The sequence below is a fragment of the Balaenoptera musculus genome, chromosome 5, assembly GCF_009873245.2.
Source record: "Balaenoptera musculus isolate JJ_BM4_2016_0621 chromosome 5, mBalMus1.pri.v3, whole genome shotgun sequence".
Classification (NCBI taxonomy): Eukaryota; Metazoa; Chordata; class Mammalia; order Artiodactyla; family Balaenopteridae; genus Balaenoptera; species Balaenoptera musculus.
The window spans coordinates 40,541,093-40,555,076 of NC_045789.1; the positions used below are offsets into that span (position 1 = coordinate 40,541,093).

General features: G+C 35.8%; 1 protein-coding gene across 1 annotated transcript in view; it reads left to right on the top strand.

Annotated features, from left to right (window-relative positions):
• WDFY3 (WD repeat and FYVE domain containing 3) overlaps positions 1-13,984 on the top strand; it is a 267,612-nt gene that overhangs the window by 144,440 nt on the left and 109,188 nt on the right. The window contains 5 exon segments of the mRNA XM_036852038.1: positions 2,698-3,155; positions 5,009-5,092; positions 9,603-9,780; positions 10,564-10,778; positions 12,847-12,959. Coding sequence (XP_036707933.1) covers positions 2,698-3,155; positions 5,009-5,092; positions 9,603-9,780; positions 10,564-10,778; positions 12,847-12,959 — 1,048 coding nt within the window.

Sequence of the window (13,984 nt, forward strand, 5' to 3'; positions counted from 1 at the left end):
GCCAACAAGAGGCAATTAACTGACCTGTAATTTTAAAACAGTGCTATTCTGATAAATGGTGATAACTGACTCTGAGACAGGAGGAAGACAGGAGCGGGTCCTGATATTGCTGCATTTACTGATTTCCATGGTGTCAGTACTCCCACTGTGACCTGTTTCAGGCAACTAATGTGTTACTGAATGTGGCTTGGGAAGAGGTGTACAGTAGTACCCATTGTATAATATCTCAAGGGCACAAATAATAATAAAATACAGAAAATAACTAAGAAGTACAGAGTTTTGAGTATTTATTACTTTTGTTTTTAAAATAATTAATTTAGTTTTAAATTTATAGAACTTAATTTTTAATTATGGTTATGTTTTTAACGACTGGTATGCAGAATTCCAAAAATAAAACTGTTGGCTCTCATGACCGGTATGAGCTGGCTCCAGCATTCCACTGCTTTGAGGGCATGAAGTAGTGTTGGAAGGCAGCGAGGAGGATTTGGGATTCCAGTTTCAGTTTCCATTTTTGCTTCATTCAGAATTGCTTCTCACGGTCTCCATTCAGTTGAGACAACCACAGACCTATGTAGTTTAATTTGTAATATGTAGTATTTTATAATTCTGCCAATGTACAAATTTGAATTGTAAGCATTAGATTTATGCAAATGGAGTTAATATGTAGCTGATGATTTTGCCTAATTAACCACCTAGCATCTACATCTCCTTGTAGCTTTGGCATTTGCTACATTATCATTAATTATTGATTTAAGCAGGATATTAAGTTATTCATGGTATTTGAAATTTTCAGATACTGAGATTATGCTGTGATAATGTCACAGTGCCAACAGAGTAACCAGTTTTGAGGCAGTAGGAGGTGAACTTATCCAGAAGCACACAACATAGAGTACTTTTGGACTAAGGATTATTAAGCACTGTTTTTCTGACCCCTATCATAATTCTGACCAGCGATACGATTTTGTACATATTACTTTGACTCTTAACTCGTGCTTCCTCATATATAAAATAATACATGTCCAGTTTTTCCCCAGTGTGTTTTTGAAGATGATGATGGTTATGGGTTTTTATGCCAGGCACTTTGCTAAGCGTTTTACATGTATTTCCTGTAAAGTAAGTTCTTATTATTGTCTAGATTTTACATAAGAGGAAACTCTGGCACAGAAAGGTTAAGTAACTGACCGTAGTGAAATGCTTTTTAATGTTGGGGTCAAAATTTCCACCCAAGCGTTCTAACTCTAGCCCTTGCATTTAACCTTCAGGCTAAGTTATAAGATGCTTAAAAATAACAAAAAGTTATGAAGTCATGTTGTAAATAGGAGTTGATATTACAAGTACAGTTTATTAAATTTGAGAAGATACGGAAACAAAATGGAAACTTACTGCTTGCAGAATAATGGAAGGAATACACTGTATTTCTAAATTTTATTTACATACACAGATTGTACATTTTCTGTCTTTTAAAATAATAAAGTATAGGTATGTACAGTGGAATCTCATAATTTCTAAAGTATCAATAGTATATTTGAAAAAGGTAATTATATATATTAATATTTAGCTTTTCCCTTTTGCAAATACTATTAGAAATGTATGAGATATTTTAATAAAATGGCCTTTTCAAATGTAATGACTGGGAAAATTGTAAATTGTGTCTTAAGCAAAATTAGGTTCTCATGGTGTTTTAGTTGCTGAAACAGGGAAAAAGAGCCTGTGTATCTGCAAACAGATTTCGAATTGTTCTTTGGGGCAGTATAGCTTCATGGTTAAGTGCATGAATAGGGGAATCAGACTGCCTGGGTTTAAATCCTATCTTTGCCATTGTATAAGCCTTTGGCAAATTATTTAACCACGTGGGGCCTCAATTTTTCATCTCTAAAGTGCAGATAATAATAGTGTCCAATGCATAGGATTATTGAGAGAATTAAATAAGCTAATGTATTAAAGCACTTAAAGAAGTACCTAATACATAGTAAGTGCCCCATAAAATGTTAAGTAATTTTGTAATGTGTTATTTTTAATAATAAACTATGTTAAAAGTATGACAGTTCAGAAGATAACTGATAGTTATAAAAGATTGTTTTACCTGTTTGGCCTTAAGAGCTATTCTGGGAAAGAGCATGCTTTCAGCCCTCAAGCCACAGTTCACTTTGCAAGAGAGAATGTCTAATAACTCCTCTGAAGTGACTGCTCTTTCCAAAGCATCGGGATATGGTCATTTTACATGAATCGGAATACTTCAGCCCTTGGCTTCCCTGATCGTCTCTCTAATCCTTTCTAGAATAAATCATTTTGTATACACACAGTCGTAAGTTTTCATGATTGTGTAAAATTATACTCGAATATGTATTTTACTTATTTAATAAAATTACTTTGTAAAAATCACTGAATTCATTGATGTCATTATTCATCAAATATATAGGGAAAGCTTTTCAGCCAGGATTTGGATATATCCATTATTCTGTCAAAAGCAATATGCGATAGTGTTTTCTAAAATGATCTTCTGCTTTTAATATGGCACTTTTTAATTAGCAAAATATTTGGCATGCTTCATAAGACTGCTTATTCGGTAAATGACAAAAATACTCATATCAGATGTTCACAGAATGGCATTCCCCTTTGACATTCATGTACGGTTATTTTTCTTTAATTTGAATTATAAGTTTGTTTTTGTTTGTGTTGTTTCTTTGTCCCCTGTAGGCCCTCCTGTCAGTCCTTCGAGAAAGCCATCGCTCAAGAACAGTTTTTAGGAAAGTTGGAGGATTTGTGTACATTACGTCCTTGCTTGTTGCTATGGAAAGATCTTTGAGCTCACCACCCAAGAATGGCTGGGAGAAAGTGAACCAGAATCAAGTGTTTGAACTTCTCCACACTGTGTTCTGCACATTGACTGCAGCAATGCGCTATGAGCCGGCCAACTCTCATTTCTTCAAAACAGAGATTCAGTATGAGAAGTTGGCAGATGCCGTTCGATTTCTTGGCTGTTTCTCAGACCTAAGAAAAATAAGCCCCATGAATGTCTTCCCCTCAAATACACAGCCATTTCAAAGACTTTTAGAGGAGGACGTAATCTTGATGGATTCAGTGTCACCCACTCTACGGCACTGCAGTAAACTCTTTATTTATCTCTACAAAGTAGCCACAGATTCTTTTGACAGGTATGGCTCTGCTCTGTGCTCTGAATTAAAGGGTATACTATGTATGACTTCAACATTAAGGCTTAAATTATAATTTAACCTGAAAGAAAATGAAAACAAATGAATCTTCTCTCTCATTTACTTACCACTTTATTTGTGAATATTACTATTGCTCTGATGTTAAGCTTTTCAGCATGGACATCTGTGTGTTATTTGTAAAACCAGGTTAGAGTTAAGCTCTCAATGCACTTAGCAGAACAGTTTCAATGAAGTTTACTTTTCTTTTTTTTTCCCCCATGTTGGGTCTCAGTTGCTACGCGTGGACTTTCTCTAGTTGCGGCGAGGGGGGGCTACTCTTCGTTGCGGTGCATGGGCTTCTCATTGTGGTGGCTTCTCATCTTGTGAAGCACCGGCCCTAGGCACACGGCTTCAGTAGTTGCAGCACGCAGGCTCAGTAGTTGCGGCGCGCGGACTCTAGGGTGCGCGGGCTTCATAGTTGTGGCGCGTGGGCTCTAGAGCACAGGCTCACTAGTTGTGGCGCATGGGCTTAGTTGTTCCACAGCATATGGGATCTTCCCAGACCAGGGATCAAACCCATGTCCCCTGCATTGGCAGGCAGATTCTTAACCACTGCGCCACCAGGGAAGTCCCTGAAGTTTACTTTTCATGGGGGTGTTTCCTATGTTTTCTCTTTCCTCTTTATTCTCAAGAACATTAGGTACATCCAGACTTATTGATATTAGTTATCAATAGAACATAGTTATGATTACATGTATTTTCAGACAGATGATATAGTCTCAACATTCATAATCATTCCTAGCATTTTATAATCCTCAAAAAATGATTTATCTCCCTGGGAGACATTGACAGTTCAAGAGTCCATCAGATTAATTTACTCATTCCTTCATTAAACAAGTACTTAACAAACACCTATCGCATGCCAAGTCATCGTGCTAGGCGTTGAGGGTGCAACTCAGCACAAGGCTACTTTGGTTATATCCATCCTTTACCTTAAATACAAACACATAAATAAACGATAACATATCGTGATAAAATCTATGATGTGGAAAACCCAGGGTTCTGAGATCGTAAGTCTGCTTTACCTAAATCACTTATTTTCAGTTCTTAAAGTGTGTTTTCAATTAAGCTCTCACTTTGAAAATAATGTGAGAGTGATCATGCTGATAGTGCTGCTAATTTGCCCCAAGCATTATCACTTTTAACCATCACCATAGTTTTACTTCATAAAACAAGTGAATTGTTTCTATAATGGCCCCATAAATAAAGCAAGTAACTCTATTGGGTAGAGCTAAAAGCTTTTATATCCTTAACTGTGAAATTATCTACTTTGAAATGCCTACTGAGATGTTTCTTGTTTCTTAATATTTCTTTGGCCTTAGTATTTAGATAGAAAACACAGGTAATGTAAAAAAGGTTTTCAAATTTTCCCTGCCTTGAAAATAAAAATGCATATATATCGTTAACTTATAGAAACCATGGGAGAGTGTAGTGTTGAGGGAATAAGATGTTTTTTAAAATTAAAATTTGTGTATTTAGATTCAACCTCTTTTCCCTTGTTTTCTAACTTATCCTGGTTAGTGTACCTTATTTTTAGTTTGCTTCCTCAAAAAACAAGGCCTATAGCACTCTGTTTAACAAATATGTTACGTGTTAACATGAATGAATAAGCATCTGCCCTAAGCATGCTTTTCTGTTTCCCTCAGTGCATGTGTTGTAGTCTTGTTCCTTGTTCCCGCTGAGTAGGGAGGATGTTCCCTATTAAACTTTTACTGGTATTTCTTGTGAAACTAACCAACTGCCAACCCGGTGTCCTGTTCTGACCTTTCTAAACCGCCCTGTTTTGTCGTCTGTAGTCGTGCAGAGCAGATCCCTCCTTGCCTGACAAGTGAGTCTTCTCTCCCCTCTCCTTGGGGTACACCAGCTTTGTCCAGGAAAAGGTACTGATCTAATAACCGAAGTCAGTCTTTACTTGTATGGGTTTTTTTTCTTCTGTGCTCAATTATATGTTAATGTGGATTTTGTGCTTTGTAACTTTAATTATTTTCTTTCTATTTGATATCTTTGTTTTTGCTTTCAAAACTGTCAGCTTCTGCTGAGTGTATTTATGAGAGTAAAATGTGTTGATGCTATGAAGATATGAAGGACATGTAGACTTTTGTCATCCAACCCTATTATTTGGACTAAAATATGCATTTTAGAGCCAGCATGTATTTTATTAAAATTAATTTAGAAATGAGGATGTAATGCCTCTCTACTCTTTAACTAGAATACTTTTCTCCTTTTTCTTTTCACTTTAAATGTGCTTGGGATCATTCTTTGGTTTTTAGTATTACTTCAAAATGAACATCCCAGCACTGGCTGAGGAAATGTGTATTTTCTCAGTCGGGTTCAACCAGTTGAAATATGATGCTGTTATGAAGACTCAGCAGGCTAACCTTTGAAAAAGCGAATAAAAAAAATCTCCCCTAGCTCCTGTTTTCATCAGTTGTGTGTAAATCTCTTTCTAAACTGATGTAGTCTACCTCATATATAAAGCTTATGACTATAAAGAACCAGCAGTTGATTGACAAGAGTACAATTAAGATCCATTTGAGATTCCATTTGCGACCTGTACTTAAAAGGATCATAGTCTGTGCACTTGGCACCAAATACTCTTCCTGCCCCTGTTTTCCTCATAAGCAAGTGCAAGTCCTTAAGTCTTGTATTAATTCTCTTCCGCTGTGGCTTTTTAAAAATGAACCCTGAGGTTCTGCTATGTTGTTGTTTAATTTTATTTCTGTTGTTCAGATTTTGAAACTTGAACACAGTTGTGGTTAATTTAGTACTAAATTTGAAGTATTTGTTATAAATTTGGTATTTCAATATATTTTAAGAGTAATATTCATTAGGTATATAGGCTTATATTTTCCTTTTTCTTTTAAATTTACACTGGGGCTTACAGCTCATTTTCTTCTAGTAAATCATGGCATAGTTAAATGAATTTAGTATTGTTCAATGTATTTGTTTTTAAAAACTACTATTTCTTTTTTGTTTTTGTAAGAGCAGTTCTTGATTCAAGATATTATGAAATCAATTTGAGTTGACCTAGTGTATTTTTCTGTTGCTAAAATGAATAAGGTAAAAGGTATACTTTGTGTTGGAAGATTTCATGTGTGCTTACTATCCCAGAGAACTACTGGATGTTAGAAAAATAGTTTCAATTACTAAATAATTTTAATCATTAAAAAAATCATATTTATGATTCTATCATACATGGTAAAGGCTCAAAAATTGCTGTGTTTAAATTCATTAAGTATTAACCAAAAATTACAGAACACTTTCAATAGGGATCTACAGATTAAGGGGACAAATATTTAAAAATCTATCAGAACCTACTATTTATTTAAATAGTAGTTTGACAGAGGGAAAACAGCATTTTATTCCATATCATAGTTATTTAAGGCCTTCGATCAAAAACATTTTTTCATCTTTTGCAACACAGCTACATGTAAGGATGTCCTATCTTTGACCTAAGGGGAAACTGTCACTGAATCAGCAGTTGTAGTTGAGTGTATCTTATCCATGGGAATTCTAATGAGGCTTACAAGTTGATGTTACCCCAAGGAAGCTCCCAGTGCTGTTCCTGCTAATAATAAGATCAGTGTTGACATTTTCAGCTTGCCATTCTGGTCAGGTTACATACATTTTGCTCAGTGATAAGAATCATAAGCTAATAAAGAAAACTTTTTTTACTTCACAGTATAGTAATTTTTGAAGTTAGAATATCTCAAGAACATCTCAAATTACATCAGCTTATGGGCATCTTTTTTCTTGTGGCAAAACATGTTTTGTTTTGTCTTGTTTGCAAAAGGAAAAACCCAACATTGTGTTAGTTTTATGGCTTGTGGAGATTAAGGTACTAAGGAAATTTCAACTTGTGATACTTGTCTGGCAAGTAAAATCTTGGAGATTCTTCTCTATTAGAAGAATTGGAGGAAAAAGAACTAGGAAACCTTATTTTGGAAAACTAAAACTCGTAATTTTTTTTCATTATTCAGAAGGAATAATGGAACAGAATTATGCTGAACAATATTCAGTCACAGTTAGAGGAGGTGAAAACAAAATACAAAATAGTAACCAAGACTCTCAGAATATATCTGCAATAGCAAAAAAGATGGCGAGTACTAGTTATCGTTCGAACATGGGGTCCATTACTTAGTGCCTATACACACTTGATAATTAAGGCAAAGCAAATTCAGAATTTAAATATTTAAGTATATATTCCCAAAAGAGGTAGATAAGTATATATAAGAATTTAGATTGAAATATTAAGTAGCAATTTCTTTAAGCTTTAAAAGTAACTGCAACATAAAAATTAACTAAATTTTGCAATGTCATTTTATCCTATCTTTACAAATGGTTAGGTCTTGGTTGGTAGCTACCAATTTAATAAGCTTACCACAGTCTCTAAATGTAAAAAGTGGTAATACCTGTGGTAATACCTAAGTGACTTAGTAAGAGTTAATGTTATATAATGGCTGTTAAAATCAACCTAATTTTACTTAATAAATACCATGTTTTAGATTTCTACGATGTTTGCAGTATTTTTCTAGTTTGAGAAGAATAATGTAATTCCTACATTAGAATATTTTTCTATATAAGATTTAAAAGTTTACTACTATAATAGTTACATATTAGTAGAGTTCAGTTTCCAAAGACATAAAGGACTTCTTCCTAGCTATACATATCAATAATTTAAGTTCAAATTTATATTAAATCAGGCAACTAAGAAATAATTTCAGAAGGCCTGTAACTAGAATATACAATTAGAATTGATGTTTTTTCTCAAAATTGCGTTAGTTTTTATGTGTAATGAAAACAATTTTTATGAAATTTCTTAATGATTTGGAGTTCCTATTACACAATAGAGGAATTAGGAATCTTTTTGTTTTTCTAGTTAGGTCAAAATATTTTAAAGAATAAAGGGAGAAACATGGGAGGAGGATACCTGTTGTTAATAAACAGTTAGAAAACTATTCTAGTAAGTTTAGGAATTAAATCTTTCTGAACAAAAACAGAAAAAAAAAAACCAGGGAGTGAAAAAAATGAGTAGGTGGAGGATATGCTGACTTTAAACAGTAGAGCACATGTGTTTTTTTTCTTTTTTTTAAGTGAAGCTGAGTACTTTCCTAGAATCTCTGTTAAAAAGAGAATGGTACTTAAAAAAAAAAAAAAAAAAAATGGCAGTGCCAATTCTTTGCTACTAAATCAGTGACTTAAAGCATCTGTTTCCCAAGCTGCTCTTGTGCCAGAGAGCTGAAACTGTGCTGCTCTCAGTGACAGAGCTCAGCATTAGACAAATTATGCTGAAACCAATTCATTGGAACAAAGAGCTCCCATAGGCTGAAGCCACAAGCATCTGTTTCCTTGTGCCAAGATACAAAATGTGCAAAACTCATGAATTGCAGAAGAGTATGCAATAGACGGTGGAGATCATTGACGAGAAGAAATGTTGTGCATTCAGGGCATGGCTAGGCTTTCTAACTCATGGAAGCTTGTTACGTAAAATATCCCAAGTTTTTAGAAATTGTGAATATTCTCAGTGGTAGGGAGGATAATGCAAAAGAGCGTGAATGTTGTTCCAAATAAGCTAAAGGAGAACTCCTTGATTCTTAATACATTTATTGACACGTGGCCAGGATTCTGAGCCAACTCTGACTCAGTTGAACCAGTTATAGCGTAGGCCACTTTGATCTTGTTTGTTCTTGATTATATTACCCATGGTTTAAGGAAAGGTTAAAAACACATAGGAAATTTCAAAGAAAACACTCTCACTGAGGCCCTTAATATAACTTGTACGCTCATCACAAATTATCAGAACTATCATCTTTCTTAGAGCTTTGACTCACTGTAATTTCACCTATTCTTTATATCTTCTGTCATGTATGTTATTCTTTTTGTTTTTCTTTTTTTCGGTTTTACTGAGATATAATTGATATACTGCGCTGTATAACGTTTAAGGTGTACATCGTAATGACTTGGCTTACATGTGTTGCAAAATGTTTACCACAGTAGGTTTACTTAACATCTATCATCTTACATAGATTCAAGGAAGAAATGGTTTTTTCCTTGTCATGAGAATTTTTAGGATCTACTCTTTTAGCAACTTTCAAATACACCATAGAGTAATGTTAACTAGTTATCATGTGCCATTCTTTAATGAAACAATCCAAATAGTAAGTGGTAAAAACATATAAGAGCCTAAAAGACTTGATAAGTTGTCTGTATGTGACTCAAGAATTGATAATATATTGTTTTTTAATTTCCCAACGTTAAGGTGTTTTGTAACCCAACCCTTAATTATAAGGCTTTTTTTTACTCAGTGGAGAAAGGTAGTAGAAGATGAAGCAAATGAACAGAGAATGTGATTGAAATTAAATACCCAATTACCCTTCTTTCTTTTCATAGGCATGCATATCATTCTGTTTCAACTCCCCCCGTCTACCCTCCTAAAAATGTTGCTGACCTGAAACTACATGTGGCAACTTCATCTCTCCAGAGTTCTGATGCTGTCATCATCCATCCTGGAGCCATGCTTTCTATGCTGGACCTCCTGGCCTCTGTTGGGTCAGTGACACAGCCAGAAGTAAGCTTGGATAGATTGGTTCCTTCCCGTCTTTAATGAGTGGAAGGTGTGACTGCATGAGCAAGGGAGTGGGACCAAGAAGGTGACATGGAACCTTTCTGTGTCACATACTGAAGTAGGTAAAGGAAAAAGGATTTTTGTGTTCGAGTCTTAACTTTCCTAATGAGTGGTAGATACGTATGTTTTAGAATACAACTCATTTGTTAAAATGCAGTTACTGCTGGTACTAAAATAATTCTCTTTCTCCCTGTAAATCCTGCTCAGCAGTGGAAATTGTTAATAAATAATACAGGAAGAAAAATGACTGAAGGTACCATTTTGAGGCTATTTATGTATTTTCATTTGTAACACTCAGGAGTTTGGGTGACTAGTTTTGTTTAAAATGTTGTATGGTTTCGAAGGCCTAAAGTGTCACAAATGTTAACAATAGGTCATTCTTTAAACTGGTTATTTACTTACCGTGAAAAATATTTACTTTATACCCACTATTTCTATAAAAATAAAAATATTATTAGTTACATATAGTCATGAAATACGAAAGACTTGAAAGAAAATGGAGTCGAGCTAGGTATGCTTCTAGCAGAATGAAGACCAGAAATATTTCCCTAGCCCTGTTCTGGAGTTGCTGTGTCCCTCTAAGTCAGCTACTTAATTCATCTGAATGTAATCTGAAGCATGTAGGGACCTCATATTAAAAGGTGTGCTTCAACTCTTAAAAGGAGAGAACTATCACCTGTCTTATTAAGAATGCCCCGGTGGCATGAATTTCTTTGTTAACTCCAGCATGCTTTGGACCTTCAACTGGCCGTGGCAAATATTTTACAATCACTGGTGCACACAGAAAGAAACCAGCAAGTCATGTGTGAAGCTGGTCTCCATGCGCGACTGCTGCAGCGGTGCAGTGCTGCACTGGCTGATGAGGACCACTCGCTGCACCCGCCCCTCCAGCGGATGTTTGAACGATTAGCCTCTCAGGCTCTGGAGCCCATGGTGCTGAGGTCAGTGTGTTCTCTTCTTCACATTCAAATAAGCCACCATTAGTAATGGCCGTTGCTAGAGTCTTGATAGTCAAAGAGTTCTTGCTTTAATAAACATATATTCAGTTATCTGTGGGCAAAACCAAAACACCACAAAAATGGGCAAAATGCCCAAAATATCGCGCTTAGAAACAGATAAATCTAGTTATTAGTAAACAGGATGTTTTTGTCCGTTGGTCATTTCTTCTGCTTGAATCCAGCAAACTCTCACCTCCCTTTAAAAATGAAGTCATGTTATATTTGTATGACTTGCATCTACTTTATAGATAAGAACATTTTATGTGTACGAACTCTTTTAAGAAACACTTTTTAAATTTTAAAATAATTAGAGATTCAGAGGAAGTTGTAAAGGTAGATCAGAGAGATTCTGTGTCCCCATCATCCAGTTTCCCCCAGTGGTTACATCTTATGTAACTACAGTACAGTATCAAAACCAAGAAACGGACATTGGTACGATGTATCCATGTATGCTACAGTTCCCCCATTATTGATCACTTGTGTCAGATTGATGTAACCATCACACAATTAAGATGTCACAAAGATCTCCCCAGTGCTCCCTCTTTATTATCATATCTGCTTCCCTAACCCCCACCATCTCTAACCCCTAGAAACCACTCTGTTCTCCATCTCCATAATTTTGTCACTTTGAAAATGTTATGTGAATTGAATCATACAGTGTATGACCTTTTGTGATTAGCTTTTTTCACTTGTTGTAGTGCCTTTGAGATGCATCTAGATTGTTATGTATCAAGAGTTTGTTTCTTTCTATTGCTGAGTTGTATTCCATGGTGTGGATATACCTTGCACAGTTTAGCCATTCGAGAAATAGGTATATTTGAATAACCTTTTTTAATATAAGAGAAACAGTGCTCTGTGTTTTAGGGATAAAACAACATTAAAAAAAAATACTTTCCTTGAAATTACCTAGCCAAACAGATTTAATGTTTAAATCATCTTGTCCCTCCTTAAAAAAATACTCTCACGTATCTTGTCACTTTCAGCTGCAACTAAGGGGCCCGCCTACTGCAACTAAGGCCCGGTGTAAATAAATAAATATATATATATATTTTTAAATAAATAAAATAATTCTTTTCTGCTGTTAAAGTACTCCTTTTTCATAAAACTTTTGGAACTTTCTTAAAAATGATTGGACTCTATTTGTAATTTATATTTTTTAACTGACCCCAAGCTAAGAAAAACCTCTGTGGTTAACATTTGTTAAACAGTATTGTACAGGGCAGTGTGCCAGGTCTTAGTAATACCAAGATGAATGAGACAGTCTCTACTCACTTTGTCACATTATGAATATATTCAGAGACCTAAAGTTTTGAAAACAGCATGGAGATTGTCCCATGATCCTTTTTGATGATCTGCTACTTTAAAAGTAGAGAGGCTGAATGAGAAAAAGAGACTATCTCATACCTAATACTTGTATTTTACTAAATAACTTGTACCGCCTACTTGGATAAACAGAGGAAGCCAACCATTGGGACATGCTCAGTTTTCACAGTGCATGAATTAGGTGAATGCAAAGGTCACCTGATGGTACAGGCACCTATTTGCTGACAAGCCATAGATTATGAGCTAATTGTGTATCACACTCTATGTGAAAAACTGGCAAAGGGTACCTGACCTTTAAATATTTGTTTTTTCTGCTGTAGGGAATTGAAACTTCAGAGAAGTATTCTTTTTTTAATTTTTTCCCTTTACATGATGCTGTAAATGACTGCATATAAAGGGCTTCTGTCTTTGTCACCCCTGACAGTTAACTGTATTTCTGCCCGTCACATTCCAGGAGAGCGTGCTCCTCAGGTTTCCTTTGTAACTTTTCACAATACTTGGTGCTCTTTTCACTGCTTGGTGAATTGAAACATAAAATTAGCATTGTATATTATAATAACTGTTCAGATTGCTTTAGTATTTTTAATTAGTCTGTGATAATTCATTAAGTCACATTTTTTGTGTGTTTAGTTTATGAATTACACGATGTTCCCAATCAAGGAATAACTTTGCTTTGTCTTTTCTTTAGGGAGTTTTTACGTTTGGCAAGTCCATTAAATTGTGGTGCCTGGGACAAAAAACTGCTAAAACAATATAGGGTCCACAAACCAAGTTCACTGAGTTATGAGCCAGAGATGAGAAGTAAGTTGACCTTTGAAGTTCCCTTTTTTTGGTTTATCTTATAAATGAAAATCATGTAGGGGAAGAAAATTATTTCAAGAAGTTCGACTGTAAAAGAAAAGAAAGGGAAGGGTTTGCTGTTGTTGTTTTTCGTTTGTTGTTATTTAACTAGAAAAACTGAGATCTCATTGTTTGACTGGAGAAGCGGGCAGATAGGGGTGGCAAAGGAATCAGTGATACAAGCAAGATCCAGAGGAGGTGAGACCTATGTGCAGGATAACCCTTGGCTTGGAAGGGGGAATACCTCTTTCTCAGAAGATCCGTAATTTCTTTACCTTTCTCAATTAGCCTTTGCTGCCTGAACTAGAGTGGTTGACTGGGCTATTCACAGGCTGTGGCTTTGCAGGACAGCTGGTGCAGGAGGACATGGAGGACAGGACATTTAAAATACTAATAAAAGTGGTCGAAGAGAAACACCAAGAAGTATAGGATAGATGGGGGAAGAAGTAAAGTCAAGCAGCTAGTGATAGGCTGGGAGAAAAGGGATCGATCACTGGGCTGGAGAAGATTGGCTAGGCTAAAAAGCAAATGTAGTGAGAGAAAAAGAATGGGTGGACTGAGGAATGAGGTCGGGTAATGGCAATCAAAATTGGAGCGGTGAGACAAGCAGAGAAAAGGACTGTGCCCAGAATTTGGCTCTGGAGTAAAGTAGAGGTAAAGCTCGTTGGAGGAAAGGTGATCATAGAAGGGAGGTGTTAGATAGGTTGTTCATGTGGACCTTGAGATCCCCCAGTGCACTGGCAAGAATTAGTACAGGGAAGAGGTGAGAATGAAATGCCAGCAATAGTAGATGGCAGTTTCATAGAGAGGTGTGTGATAGGATTGCTGATGCAGAACCTCCAAGGAAGAGAAGTTTTTGCATTAGGCTGATGCAAGGATGACGGAGAGGGGGGTGTTAGAATGTAGGCACTGCCTACCCATCCAGCATAGACCATGGAGGAGCACCAGATTCCATCCACTCAAGAGCCGTGGGGAAAGAGTATTCT